The following is a 14,432-nucleotide window of genomic DNA, read 5'->3' as shown; positions in this document are numbered from 1 at the left end:
TCTGCATCATTCTTTTCAGCTATTCACTTCCTACCACAGTGTTGTTATGAACCTCTGGTGTAGGTGATTTAATGAACATGAGTGAAAGAGAGGTTAGCAAATTTTTCCCTAACTGATAATGGAGCAGTAAGTCCTACTTTTTCTCTCTCTCTCATCAATCTGGAACAGCTTTCTTGAAATTTTACTTGTGTTTTCAATCTCCAGGATGAAATGTCTAATACACATAAATTTTATTTGCTACCTGTGACCTTTGCTATCACCACACAATAACAGTTTCTCTTCTCATAATCCTATCCCAAACACCAACTAAGACACTTAGTAAAATTTTGATGGACTTGATGACAAGATTACTGTTTACCAACTTTCTTTGGGATGACTTCTGCTCTTCCTCTGTGAAAGATCTGTGTCTGGTTGTTTAACAAAGGTTATTGTTGTGGATATATTGGCATGCATCACTTTGTATTCTAAGATGGTCTCATTCTTAGTATTATCTTCTTTTGATACCTTATAGGCAAGGCACCTGGGATTTTGAGGTTGGAAACATTCTCCTACACGTGACTCACTAAGCCTTTGCTTCCGCTGGGAACCTTTACAGATCCTCTCCGTGAGGTCAAACACTCTTTCATGAAGGTGAACTGACCTTTCTTCAGATGCAGCTGATAAATCTTGTTGATCCTTGGCTTCATATATCTTTAAAAACTTTTGTGAATTTCCCTCTCCTTATCTTATGTTATCTTGTTAGTACAGATAAAACTACACCCTTCAGTTATCTCTTTTCCTCTCATTCTCTCATTCTACTTTGGAACAATTTTACCATACCTCCTCTTTAAGGTTTAAGTTCTACTTACATTTTCATGCTTCCTTTTTTTCATATCAGTTTCCTTTAGCTGGAGAGGAGTAATCCATATGGATTACATGGTATCAATACCCATACCCTAAAGGTGTGTACATCCAAGCTAGTGTCTGTGTTTGCTTGCCTATTTCACCATCTCAAGACCAGCACTTTTCTTCCCTCCTAAATATATACACAGGTGCAGCCCACTTCAAAGAAGGGAGAATAATCTGCCTCTCTGTCTTTCATCCTCTTGCATTGAATTCTGGTTCCTTAAACCTTTGAATTTTTCTCACTTTTTTGTGAAAGACCTCAAACTTCAGCCTTCTGTGTGGCTACCAGCATCTGCACAGGGAGACCAAATGTGACATCATTTCATATGGTTTATCTGATCCTATTCCCTTGAGGACTTTTCTAATTCTTATATATGACCCTTCATAGGATTTAGCATACAACTATACTCTCAATTTCAATCCTTCAGTTTTATCACCCATTGCTGTATGAACCTAGTTTTAATTTTCTCTCCAACTGGTTTATTGTTATAATCATTGATAGATCAGATCCTTCTTACTGTCCAATCAACAGTAGTGGTCCTCATAGTTATTTCCCTCTCTCACCCTTTATCATTCTCCTTATAGATAATCTTCCTCCACCTAATAATCTTACGCACTCCTTTATTAATTTCACTCTGCACTTGTCTACATTCTGTATATGCCAACGTTCCTTAATTTACTCACTTCATATCTCTGCTTTCCTATTCGGACCTGAACAACGTCTCTTGGTAGGAGTAGATATAATTTGGTAAACTTTTATGCATCTGAAATCTATCTCCTTTATACCTTTCTACCAAAGAACTCCTCAACTTTATCAGTTGAACTGACAGTAATTTACCATCTAATCTTTTTTAAACCAACTCCATATCACTGCAAGAGTGAAGCCTGCCTCAAAATGAAAATGCCATTCATAAGCAGAAAGGATTCTGTTCAGGTCAGAATATACATACCTCTTTAGAACAGCTTCTCAAGCTATACAGAGTTTGGTCTGTCCCTGTATGGGATACTGCTTAACCACTTTGGGGGTAGCTCTTTCTCCAGCTTCCTTTTCAACATCCATCCATCACATCAAAAGATAAATTCACCTATTAATCAGCTGCCTTTTCTCTTACTTCTCAATGTGAACCCCTTTCTCTTCGCCGCAATGTTGCTTCTCTCTCTCTCTTTTACAGATATCACTTTGGCCTCTGCTCTCGAGAGTTGGCTGCTTGTGTGCCTCCTCCTCTAGCTAGGTCACGCAGCACCCGACTGGCCACTACGTCCCACAGGTACTGTGTGAACGTTGGCAACTCGAGGAATGACCGATTTGATGTCTGCTTCCATCCTCTCACAGTTAAAATATGGAACTCTTTACCTTCTCTCTTTTTCTCTAACTCTTTCATATTTTTCTTCCTGTAGGAGGCAGGTCTATAGTCAATTAAAAAATTTAACTCGCTTCTAAATCTTATGCAACAGTATCACATAGGCATTGCTGCCTCTAATTGGTGCCTTTTTATGGAAAAAAGAAAAAAGAAGAAAAAAAAGAATATATATATATATATATATATATATATATATATATATATATATATATATATATATATATATATATATATCATTAGTTTGATGTTAAGAATGTCATCTTGGTGATTGTGTATTTGTGTATTAAGATCATTTGAGTGTCTTTTTTTTCATCATTTTCATTAATGACTCCATCTTCAGAGTGTTTTTGATACCCTGTGTGTAGATGACCCAGTCAGGATAGTATTAGATATCATTTATGTAGCTGACCTTACCACATCTATCAAATTCTTTATGTATAGTTGACCCAATCAGTGCAGTAATAGATGCCTCATATGTAGCCGACTTCACCAAAAAAGCATTAAACTCTTTGTAGTTGATGTCATTAAAACTGTGTTGAATGCCAGTATTAAGTGCCATATATGTAGTTGATCCCATCAGTCCAGTATTTAATGCCATGTAGGTAGCTAACCCCATCAATACTGTATTGAACACCTTATATGCAATTGACCCCATTAACACAGTTATAAATGCTATATATGTATTTGACCCATCAATTCAGTATCATACTCCATCTACATAGTTGACCACATCAGTACAGTGTTAAATGCCATCTATGTACGTACATGACCCCATCAAATCAACAATTAATGTCATCTATGTAGATGACACCTGTCAGTTCAGTATTAAACAACATATGTAGATAAACCCACCAATTAATGCCATCTGTGTAGATAACCCTTATCAGTTCAGTATTAAATGCCATGTATGTAGATGACCTCATCCATTAAACAAATAATGCCTTCTTTGTAAATGATCCCTTTCAATTCAGTATTAAATGCCAGATATGTAACTGACCCCATCAATTTAATATTGATTACCATATATCTAGGTGAGACCATCAGACATTATGAGATAATTATCATGTAAGTCAGCAGTTCTCATAATATTTGCTTTTCTTGACTGATTCAGAGTTGAACATACAAACAAATTTACCAAAACTTTAAATTTTTTCAGCCAGTGTAATATCATCTTAATGTAAATTTTTCCTAATGATAATTGACTGACTTTTATTCACTACCTGTGGTTTCAGGAGTAAGGACCATCAGATTGTTATGTCTTTCTATCAGGATCATCGAGATCCTGCCTAGGCTGTTTTATTTCATGGTTCTAAAAGTTTTGTGATCTTTGTCTAAAAAAATCTTGTAATATCATACAACTATTTACTTCTTGAAAGAGTACAAGAACCATTACTCTTGTGCAGTAAAACTACAATGGCTCACCTTTTATATTCATTATCATGGTCAAAAGGACTTGAATCTAGTATATGATGGCCTGGGAGGACTTTCTGAATAAAATGTCTTCACCAGCATGAGCTGCAGTGAAGGTAATATAGAAAAAGTGTATGCCTTTGAATGATAATCACATTCATGGAGAAAAGAAGATCCATAGGATTTTAAATTATTGCAAATAGTGTCATTTTGTATCAGCTCATCTCATTGGTGATTAAGGTGTATAAGTTCAGGATTCTGTAGGTGGAGGTGTACCAGGTTAAGTGCTTCACATATACAGATCCTTTTGAATTCATGAGGCAAGGAAGGACAATTTGTCTCAAAATAGAGAGCTTATTTCATTATATAAAAGATACTAATATGGTTGAAATTGTGTGCTTCATAACAAAATAACACACGTAAGCATTAATGTTCAACCATAATACAACACCAAATTTTTTTGTGGCCATTTAAAGCAATAAGCAGACTCTGTTCTACCCTTTGTTTCTACTTGTGATCATCAGTTGGTTATATTACAACCAACTTCTGCAGTAAGTACAGTCCCTCCAGCTAAGTTATAGAAGTAGGGAGGCATATCATACATAATCTTTGATGAAGCATGAAATGGAAGTGAGGGTGACCTACTTCTTAAACCCATCTGTGGTGTTACTTTAAGATGTTCATATTGTCAAATTATTCCACATGCTAACAATCATGTTAAAGAAAAAGTTATTTGTTCATCTTAAGTAAAATGTTTGCTGACAAGATTGTATCCAGTAATTTCAGTGAAATTAGACTTATCTGGCCTTGAGTAAGTGGTTAATCAAGACTGTCAAAGAATTTTAATTTTCACACCCTTATTTCACTTCTGGTTCACATCTGTATGAGAACTTCCTTTTTCTTATAGTTTATAGTATTTAGGAGTAAGTTTAAGCATGAGTCATCAAGAATCAATTTAATCAATGAGGTCCTATCTGATCATCAAGCCAACCAGAGGTCCATTTTGCACATAACAAAGCTTGATAAGGTCATAAATAAAATGCCTAGTTTTTCTGCTCCTCAAGAAATAGGTGACACATTGTGGAATGCACCGAAAAAAAAAAAAAGTTTTCTCTGACCCACTTATGAAGGCAATCACTGAGAGTTCTTCTGTACCTGTGGTGATAATTGAGTGTTGTCTATAGTGACATATGGGCAAAAGGTAAGGAAAATTGAAAGCTAGAGCCAGGAATTTATCATCTCACCAAGTCCAAAGTCTTCTTCAGGTGAATAATCATTATCTTCTTGAAAAAGACATTGTTGAAGCTATTTGAGAGGAATAAATTCCTGACCCTTGCTTTCAGTTTTCCTTGCACCCATCTATATAATGTGACAATCTTCATAGTCTTTAAAACAATTTTAGAAAAAGAGAGGCATTCTAATATAAAGTTTCTATTCTTGCTTTGATTTTCAGTTTTTTTTTTACATTCATTGTTGGTATGAAGGAAGATTTTATAACTAATATAGGACATACATATTTGAGGGGAAGCTCCTGCCATACTCAGATACTTGAGGGTAGGCTTCTGTTATTCTCATATACTTGAGGGGAGGCTCCTGTTAGTAACTTATTTATGAAGCCCCAGGATCCCTTTTATGAGGCTCCTGCAGCTCCTAGGATATCAGCCACATCCCTAAACTGGGATCACAGGTCAATAAGGGAGGTGATGGAACATGTCTTTCTTGATAGGCTAAGTGTAGTGCAGTTGGGCAGTGTGTCATTGGTGTCTTTGGCGTAGAAGTCACAGCTTGAGGATAAGGGATCTTTTATGCTAGGGTTGTTACTTCATGTGTAGATGCTTCTCTTAAGGAGGGAGACACCATAAGGTTATATTATCCTGCTGATTTTGTATTCATAGGCTGTATTATCTGGCTGATGTCATTTTCTTCCTAAGGCTGTGTTATCCTGCTAATGTCATTCTTTTCATGAGTTTTTGTTATCCTGCTAATGTCATTCTTTTCATGAGCTTTTGTCATCCTCCTGATGTCATTCTCTTTCTAAGGCTATAGTATCCTACCTGTGTCATTCTCTTCATAAGGCTGTATTATCCTGCTGATGTCATTCTCTTCATAAGGCTGTATCAACTTACTGATATCATTCTCTTAATAAAGATATATCATCTTGCTGATGTCATTTCCTTATGGCCACTCTACAGTCAACATTAAGTTTCTTGAGAATTTCATATGGAATCCCAACCTCTAAATAAACCAGTATTTTCATCCCTGGATACCATTGTCCTAACTGACTGATGCTATTGTTATCCTATTTCTCTATGTTGTCCTTTAATGAAAGAACAAAATTTCTTCTGCTGTGGAGAGAGTGAGTAGGAGTTCTCCCAAAAGGGATTAAATCTAGAGAATTCTCCTTTGTGAAGACTGACATGGTGGGTAAGTTCTCATGGGTCCATGATGTTCTCAGAAGTATGTCCCTATGGTTTTTAATAAATTCTGTACAGTACTTTAATTTATGACTGAAATTGTGCATTTTCAACTTTTTTATGTTAAATATATATTTGTTCGGCATCTCTAATTTACATAGTTGTCTTTGCAGCCATCATTCCCTTGTTTTTTACAATCTTCTTTTTGCCATCTTTATTTTCCTATCATAACACTGTAATAACAAATTAAATTAGACACCACACGCTGTAGAGAAATGGTATATTGATATGTTTATATTTCAGAGACAACAGCACATGAAAAGATTATTAATGTTAATAGGTATATTGGCTATTTTGATAACATAGTTGGGTTCATTATCTTTTAGTACTATCCTGTTCAACATTCGACATTTTATTATGACTGAAAGTTGACAGAGAATAGTTAATCCAAAGTACTTTCATAAAAGTATTTCATCATATTGGTTTTTGATTAGCAACATAAGTATTTGATTCTTCAAGTTCTTTGTAATTATTCATCAATTTTTGTAAGTATGTTAGCATCTATGAATTGGCATCATACACTCAAGGATCAACATTCTTTAAAGAATTTGTTCAAGTTGACAGTAATTTTGTGGCCAATGTCTTTAGATGGAAAGTCCACATGGATGAGATAGCCTTCTGTTACACTGGTGAGACAGCATTCCATAGAGCATGAAAAGAGACCACAGATTGGTGTGTAATGGTCGAAGATGAATACCCAAACCAAATGGAAATATTCCCTCTTCCAATACCTAACATATTAGATTATTGTAATCATAATCTGTTAAACTGTCAGTATTTTGTGAAGATTAAGACTACCACCTTGCTGATTGTGTGATGTTGAGAGAATTGGTTGCAATGGTCAATGAGTAATTCTTGTTTATTTCATTGATCCCATGCTTAGTGTTGATGTGTTCATACTGACTCCATTTCAGGTATAGTATTGAATGCCTTGATAATGTATATTGCCACTAGTCTCTGGGAAGTATAGAGGGTGTGGTTGGTTGACCCTACTAGGAATATGTTAGGTGAAATTTGTATATAGTGTGGTAGTGGAGCGTTTGGGTCTGAAGCAGTGTTGTATAGGTGAAAATGAAATGTTTCATAAATAGATAAGTTTAGATATACATACATATGTACATACATAATATGTTTTAGAACACACTGTTGGTACTGTACGTAAGAGCAGTTCTTTATTACCCACATGGGGCACCTAATGCAGCAGATTCCTTTATATGCAAGAAACTTTGTCCAAACTACTGCTGCTCCAGACATGCACAGTTATATCAGACATACGGAAAGAACTCTGTTCACAAACATAAAACAAATGTAAAGCTATATAAAAAAAAATCTGATGGTATGAATACCCTAAAACAAAACAGTTATATATTGTGTATTGTAAGAAAATTGTAAGCATAGATAGCCTACTTGATCCATTTCCGTAAAATAACTTGCCCTCGAGAAGCACAGATCAGCTGATGAGCAAAAGAGTCAAAGATTAAGGGTAGGCAGCAGTGGCATAGACCTGCAAACATCCATACAAGTCTAAGGAACTTTCAGAAAAATAAAAGCAATTCATTAGAGGAGAAATGTACCAAGTAAATTTATTCAAGAAAAAAGAATACCTGTATTAGCTTTATTCCAAGTGAAAGCATATTAAATAAGAACCTTAAAGTCAATGAAAAATTTTTGATACACTTTGGGTAGTTATAGATGTAAACCCTGATCCAGGTCCAGCAGCAAATCCACCAATGTTGTCAACTGTCATAAAATGTCAGCAATAGATACGCGAAAGATAAACATAACATTACAAAGATATTCTATGGTAAAAGATGCAATGTTATGGCTAGTACCATCAATGACCCAGAGATGAAGCCAATTGTTTACATGCTCTGTTCACATAGCATCTTTCATTTGTTGTCTTAAGGAGCTGGTTATCTTACAGACAAGTTATCTTGGCCTTTGTCTTGTGACAGTAACCTCAAAAATGATGTTGCTAGAAAAAGCAATCCCTCTTGCCTGGCTGACATTGGCAACTACACCTCAAAAAATATTATGACAAATTTTTCCTTATTCTAGAAGTAAATCATTTCACTTTAGAGACGTGTACCACCTGTGCATGAAACATACGCATATTGCATGAAGACTAATGATAGCTTTGCACTTTTAGCACATCATAGCTTTTTGTTTCAGCTGATTGCTTCCAGATCACACCTAAAATGTCTGTACCACAGTAAAGTGCCTCTAGAACACAATTACACTATCTGTAACAGCTAAATGTCTCCAAAACAGTTACTCTGGGTCACAGCTAAGTGCCTCCAAAAAATAGTTACACTGTCTCCCAGATACATACCTCTGAATCACACGTACAAAGTCTACCACAGCTTAGTACTTCTAGGTTACACCTACATTATCTCTTTCATAGTAAATTGCTTCCAGATCACATCTGTAATGTCTGTGCCACAATTAAATGCTTCCAATTAAGTACTCCAAATCTCACAATGTCTGTACCACAACTAAAGGCTTCTAGATCTCTCTTAGAATGTTTCTACCACAATTATATGCTTCTAAATCACAGTCAAAATGTTTGTACCATAGCTGAATGCCCTCACATCACACCTACAATGTCTGTACCACATGACTCTCCACAAAAACTGGTCTCTGACACTCAACATATCCTCCTTTACCTCAAAAATACGACTCAGTTCTTGTCAATATCTTGCTCAGCAATAGTTTGGGTTTTGTAGACTGTACAGCTATGCAGAATTAAACTCCCTTATTTTCTATGGTTTGTAATTCATAGTCCTTTATAATTATCAGGGACAGATTGGTTTTGGAAACTTTAAGCAAGCAACTAGAGATAAACTAAGATACAATCATACAGGAACTACAGTTCTAAAGTTATAACATGAAGCATTTTGTTCAAACCTTTGCAAACCAATCTTTCATTTTTTAAAACTCATTTTTGAGAGATTTTTATCATCTTAAGCATGGATAGCATTTTTGCCTTCATTCAAATCAAAAAATGTTAAAAATATAACATTGTTTAGGATACAAAATAAAGAATGATTATGATAATGTTTATTCAGCCTGTCACTAACACAAATCATTCAACTCTTGGTTAATGAATACTTTTATCATGTACAGTTTACAGGAGTACCTAAATATGCAATGCAGTGTGTAAGTGTCCCACTAGACATTTGACTATGTGGTTCTGGTTTCCCACTGACACCTGACCGTGTAATGATGGTGTCCCATTGGACAGTTACCTGCGTGGTGGTGATGGTGTCCCACTGGAAAGTTAACTGCGTGGTACTAGTGTCCCACTGAACACTAGACTGAGTGGTGCTGCTGTTCCTCTGGGCAAGTGACTGTATGGTGCCAGTGTCCCATTGGACACTTGACTGTATGGTGCTGGTATATATATTTATTTTATTTTATTTTGCTTTGTCGCTGTCTCCCACGTTTGTGAGGTAGCGCAAGGAAACAGACGAAAGAAATGGCCCAACCCACCCCATACACATGTATATACATACACGTCCACACACGCAAATATACATACCTACACAGCTTTCCATGGTTTACCCCAGACGCTTCACATGCCCTGATTCAATCCACTGACAGCACGTCAACCCCGGTATACCACATCGATCCAATTCACTCTATTCCTTGCCCTCCTTTCACCCCCCTGCATGTTCAGGCCCTGATCACACAAAATCTTTTTCACTCCATCTTTCCACCTCCAATTTGGTCTACCACTTCTCCTCGTTCCCTCCACCTCCGAGACATATATCCTCTTGGTCTTTCTTTCCTCACTCATTCTCTCCATGTGCCCAAACCATTTCAAAACACCCTCTTCTGCTCTCTCAACCACGCTCTTTTTATTTCCACACATCTCTCTTACCCTTACGTTACTTACTCGATCAAACCACCTCACACCACACATTGTCCTCAAACATCTCATTTCCAGCACATCCACCCTCCTGCGCACAACTCTATCCATAGCCCACGCCTCGCAACCATACAAAATTGTTGGAACCACTATTCCTTCAAACATACCCATTTTTGCTTTCCGAGATAATGTTCTCGACTTCCACACATTCTTCAAGGCTCCCAGGATTTTCGCCCCCTCCCCCACCCTATGATCCACTACCGCTTCCATGGTTCCATCCGCTGTCAGATCCACTCCCAGATATCTAAAACACTTTACTTCCTCCAGTTTTTCTCCATTCAAACTTACCTCCCAATTGACTATATATATATATATATATATATATATATATATATATACGTATGTAAGTAGGAGAGATGGCCAGAGAGCGTTATTGGAATATGTGTTAATTGACAGGCGCTCGAAAGAGAGACTTTTGGATGTTGATGTGCTGAGAGGTGCAACTGGAGGGATGTCTGATCATTATCTTGTGGAGGCAAAGGTGAAGATTTGTATGGGTTTTCAGAAAATAAGAGTGAATGTTGGGGTGAAGAGGGTGGTGAGAGTAAGTGAGCTTGGGAAGGAGACTTGTATAAATAAATAAATATATATATATGCCTTTTATCGAGGATGTAAGGCATGTGTACGTGTAGGAAAAGAGGAAAGTGATTGGTTCTCAGTGAATGTAGGTTTGCGGCAGGGGTGTGTGATGTCTCCATGGTTGTTTAATTTGTTTATGGATGGGGTTGTTAGGGAGGTGAATGCAAGAGTCTTGGAAAGAGGGGCAAAGATGAAGTCTGTTGGGGATGAGAGAGCTTGGGAAGTGAGTCAGTTGTTGTTCGCTGATGATACAGCGCTGGTGGCTGATTCATGTGAGAAACTGCAGAAGCTGGTGACTGAGTTTGGTAAAGTGTGTGAAAGAAGAAAGTTAAGAGTAAATGTGAATAAGAGCAAGGTTATTAGGTACAGTAGGGTTGAGGGTCAAGTCAATTGGGAGGTGAGTTTGAATGGAGAAAAACTGGAGGAAGTGAAGTGTTTTAGATATCTGGGAGTGGATCTGGCAGCGGATGGAAACATGGAAGCGGAAGTGGATCATAGGGTGGGGGAGGGGGCGAAAATTCTGGGAGCCTTGAAGAATGTGTGGAAGTCGAGAACATTATCTCGGAAAGCAAAAATGGGTATGTTTGAAGGAATAGTGGTTCCAACAATGTTGTATGGTTGCGAGGAGTGGACTATGGATAGAGTTGTGCGCAGGAGGATGGATGTGCTGGAAATGAGATGTTTGAGGACAATGTGTGGTGTGAGGTGCTTTGATCGAGTAAGTAACGTAAGGGTAAGAGAGATGTGTGGAAATAAAAAGAGCATGGTTGAGAGAGCAGAAGAGGGTGTTTTGAAATGGTTTGGTCACATGGAGAGAATGAGTGAGGAAAGATTGACCAAGAGGATATATGTGTCGGAGGTGGAGGGAACGAGGAGAAGAGGGAGACCAAATTGGAGGTGGAAAGATGGAGTGAAAAAGATTTTGTGTGATTGGGGCCTGAACATGCAGGAGGGTGAAAGGAGGGCAAGGAATAGAGTGAATTGGAGCAATGTGGTATACCGGGGTTGACATGCTGTCAGTGGATTGAATCAAGGCATGTGAAGCGTCTGGGGTAAACCATGGAAAGCTGTGTAGGTATGTATATTTGCGTGTGTGGACATATGTATATACATGTGTATGGGGGTGGGTTGGGCCATTTCTTTTGTCTGTTTCATTGTGCTACCTTGCAAACGCGGGAGACAGCGACAAAGCAAAAAAAAAAAAATATATATATATATATATATATATATATATATATATATCTTTCTTTCATACTATTCGCCATTTCCCGCATTAGCGAGGTAGCGTTAAGAACAGAGGACTGGGCCTTTGAGGGAATATCCTCACCTGGCCCCCTTCTCTGTTCCTTCTTTTGGAAAATTAAAAAAAAAAAAAAAGAGAGGGGAGGATTTCCAGCCACCCGCTCCTTCCCCTTTTAGTCGCCTTCTACGACACGCAGGGAATACGTGGGAAGTATTCTTACTCCCCTATCCCCAGGAATAATATATATATATATATATATATATATATATATATATATATATATATATATATATATCAGCAAGGACTCGAGCCCGGGACCTTTGCATGGTAGTTGGGAATGCTAACTGCTCGTCTTTGATAACCCCTAACAGGGAAATGACTTCAATTACAAATAATTGAATACCCTTCATCTCACATCCATGAGCAACAGGGTCTAGGCTGGTCAAATCCTATCAGGCTAACATTACCATTTGCTAGCATTTTACAGAACCTTACTGTCAAATGCAGAGGTATATGAACACAAATATAGTGCATATGAATGTGCACTTTCATAGGTTACATAATGCCCTCCAACAGCATGGATTCGAATCTGGGACCTTTGCATTGGTAGTTGGGAATGTTAGCCGCTCTGCTATGATCGCCCCTAATAGGGAAGTGACTATTTGATTAAAAGTAATCAAATACTCCTCATTTCACATCCATGAGCAATGGGGTCTAGGCCAGTCAAATCACATCAGGCTGAACCAGGGCATCTGAAGTGGCCAGGGTAAACCAAGAAAAGGTTTGTGGGCTTGGTTGTGTATATGGTAGCTTTGGTTTCTGCAGTACACATGACAGCTAGAGAATGGATGTGAGCAAATGCAGCCTTTATTTGTCTGCTCCTGGCAATATCTTGCTAATGTGGGAAATGGCAATTAAGTATTAAAAAAAGAAAAAGTTCTCTTCTTTCATACTTGATCACCATTTCCTGCATTAGCAAAGTAGTACCAGGAACAGACAAAGAAAGGCCATATCCGTTTACATCCATTCTCTAGCTGTCATGCACCATGCACCAAAACCACAGCTCCCTGTCTACAACCAAGCCCAACAGACCTTGCCAAAGTTCAACCCTGAGACTTCACATACCATAGCTCAGTTCATTGAAAGCAGGTTAACCCCAGTATACTACATCATACCAAATCATTCTATCCTGTGCATGCCTCTCACCCTCCTGCAAGTTCAGGCCCAAATCACTAAAAATCTCCGTTACTCCATCCCTCTATCTCCAATTTTGTCTCCCCATTCTCCTTGCTCCCTCCACTTCTGACACACACACACATCCTCCTTGTCAACTTAACTTACTCACTCTCTCTACATGTCCATACCACCCCAGCACACCCCTTACAGCCCCCTCGACCACACTCTCCCTATTACCACACATCTCTCTCATCCTTTTACCAGTTACTCATCACCTTACACCACATACTGTCCTCAAACATTGTTTCAACACATCCACCTGTGACCTCCCAGACAATGTTCTCTCCCTTCACACACAATATATATATATATATATATATATATATATATATATATATATATATATATATATATATATATTATTTATATTTATTATACTTTGTCGCTGTCTCCCGCGTTTGCGAGGTAGCGCAAGGAAACAGACGAAAGAAATGGCCCAACCCCCCCCATACACATGTATATACATACGTCCACACACGCAAATATACATACCTACACAGCTTTCCATGGTTTACCCCAGACGCTTCACATGCCTTGATTCAATCCACTGACAGCACGTCAACCCCGGTATACCACATCGCTCCAATTCACTCTATTCCTTGCCCTCCTTTCACCCTCCTGCATGTTCAGGCCCCGATCACACAAAATCTTTTTCACTCCATCTTTCCACCTCCAATTTGGTCTCCCTCTTCTCCTTGTTCCCTCCACCTCCGACACATATATCCTCTTGGTCAATCTTTCCTCACTCATCCTCTCCATGTGCCCAAACCACTTCAAAACACCCTCTTCTGCTCTCTCAACCACGCTCTTTATTTCCACACATCTCTCTTACCCTTACGTTACTCACTCGATCAAACCACCTCACACCACACATTGTCCTCAAACATCTCATTTCCAGCACATCCATCCTCCTGCGCACAACTCTATCCATAGCCCACGCCTCGCAACCATACAACATTGTTGGAACCACTATTCCTTCAAACATACCCATTTTTGCTTTCCGAGATAATGTTCTCGACTTCCACACATTCTTCAAGGCCCCCAGAATTTTCGCCCCCTCCCCCACCCTATGATCCACTTCCGCTTCCATGGTTCCATCCGCTGCCAGATCCACTCCCAGATATCTAAAACACTTCACTTCCTCCAGTTTTTCTCCATTCAAACTCACCTCCCAATTGACTTGACCCTCAACCCTACTGTACCTAATAACCTTGCTCTTATTCACATTTACTCTTAACTTTCTTCTTCCACACACTTTACCAAACTCAGTCACCAGCTTCTGCAGTTTCTCACATGAATCAGCCACCAGCGCT

General features: G+C 38.3%; 1 protein-coding gene across 17 annotated transcripts in view; it reads left to right on the top strand.

The window, feature by feature from the left end:
* Window positions 1-14,432, top strand: part of LOC139765155 (uncharacterized) — a 346,502-nt gene that overhangs the window by 295,875 nt on the left and 36,195 nt on the right. For 14 of the 17 annotated variants that reach the window (XR_011716593.1, XR_011716590.1, XR_011716591.1 and 11 more), the window contains one exon: window positions 2,058-2,153. The exons of the other annotated variants lie outside the window; for them this stretch is intronic. Coding sequence is in view for 11 of the 14 variants with exons in the window: in XM_071692359.1 (XP_071548460.1) it covers window positions 2,058-2,153 (96 nt within the window). In the remaining 3 variants the exon portion in view is untranslated. The remainder of the gene's footprint in view (window positions 1-2,057; window positions 2,154-14,432) is intronic. 17 annotated transcript variants of the gene reach the window in all.

This window comes from Panulirus ornatus, chromosome 53, assembly GCF_036320965.1.
Source record: "Panulirus ornatus isolate Po-2019 chromosome 53, ASM3632096v1, whole genome shotgun sequence".
In the NCBI taxonomy this organism is placed as follows: Eukaryota; Metazoa; Arthropoda; class Malacostraca; order Decapoda; family Palinuridae; genus Panulirus; species Panulirus ornatus.
Note: the sequence above shows the minus strand (reverse complement) of the source record. Positions and strands in the feature narration are given on the sequence as shown.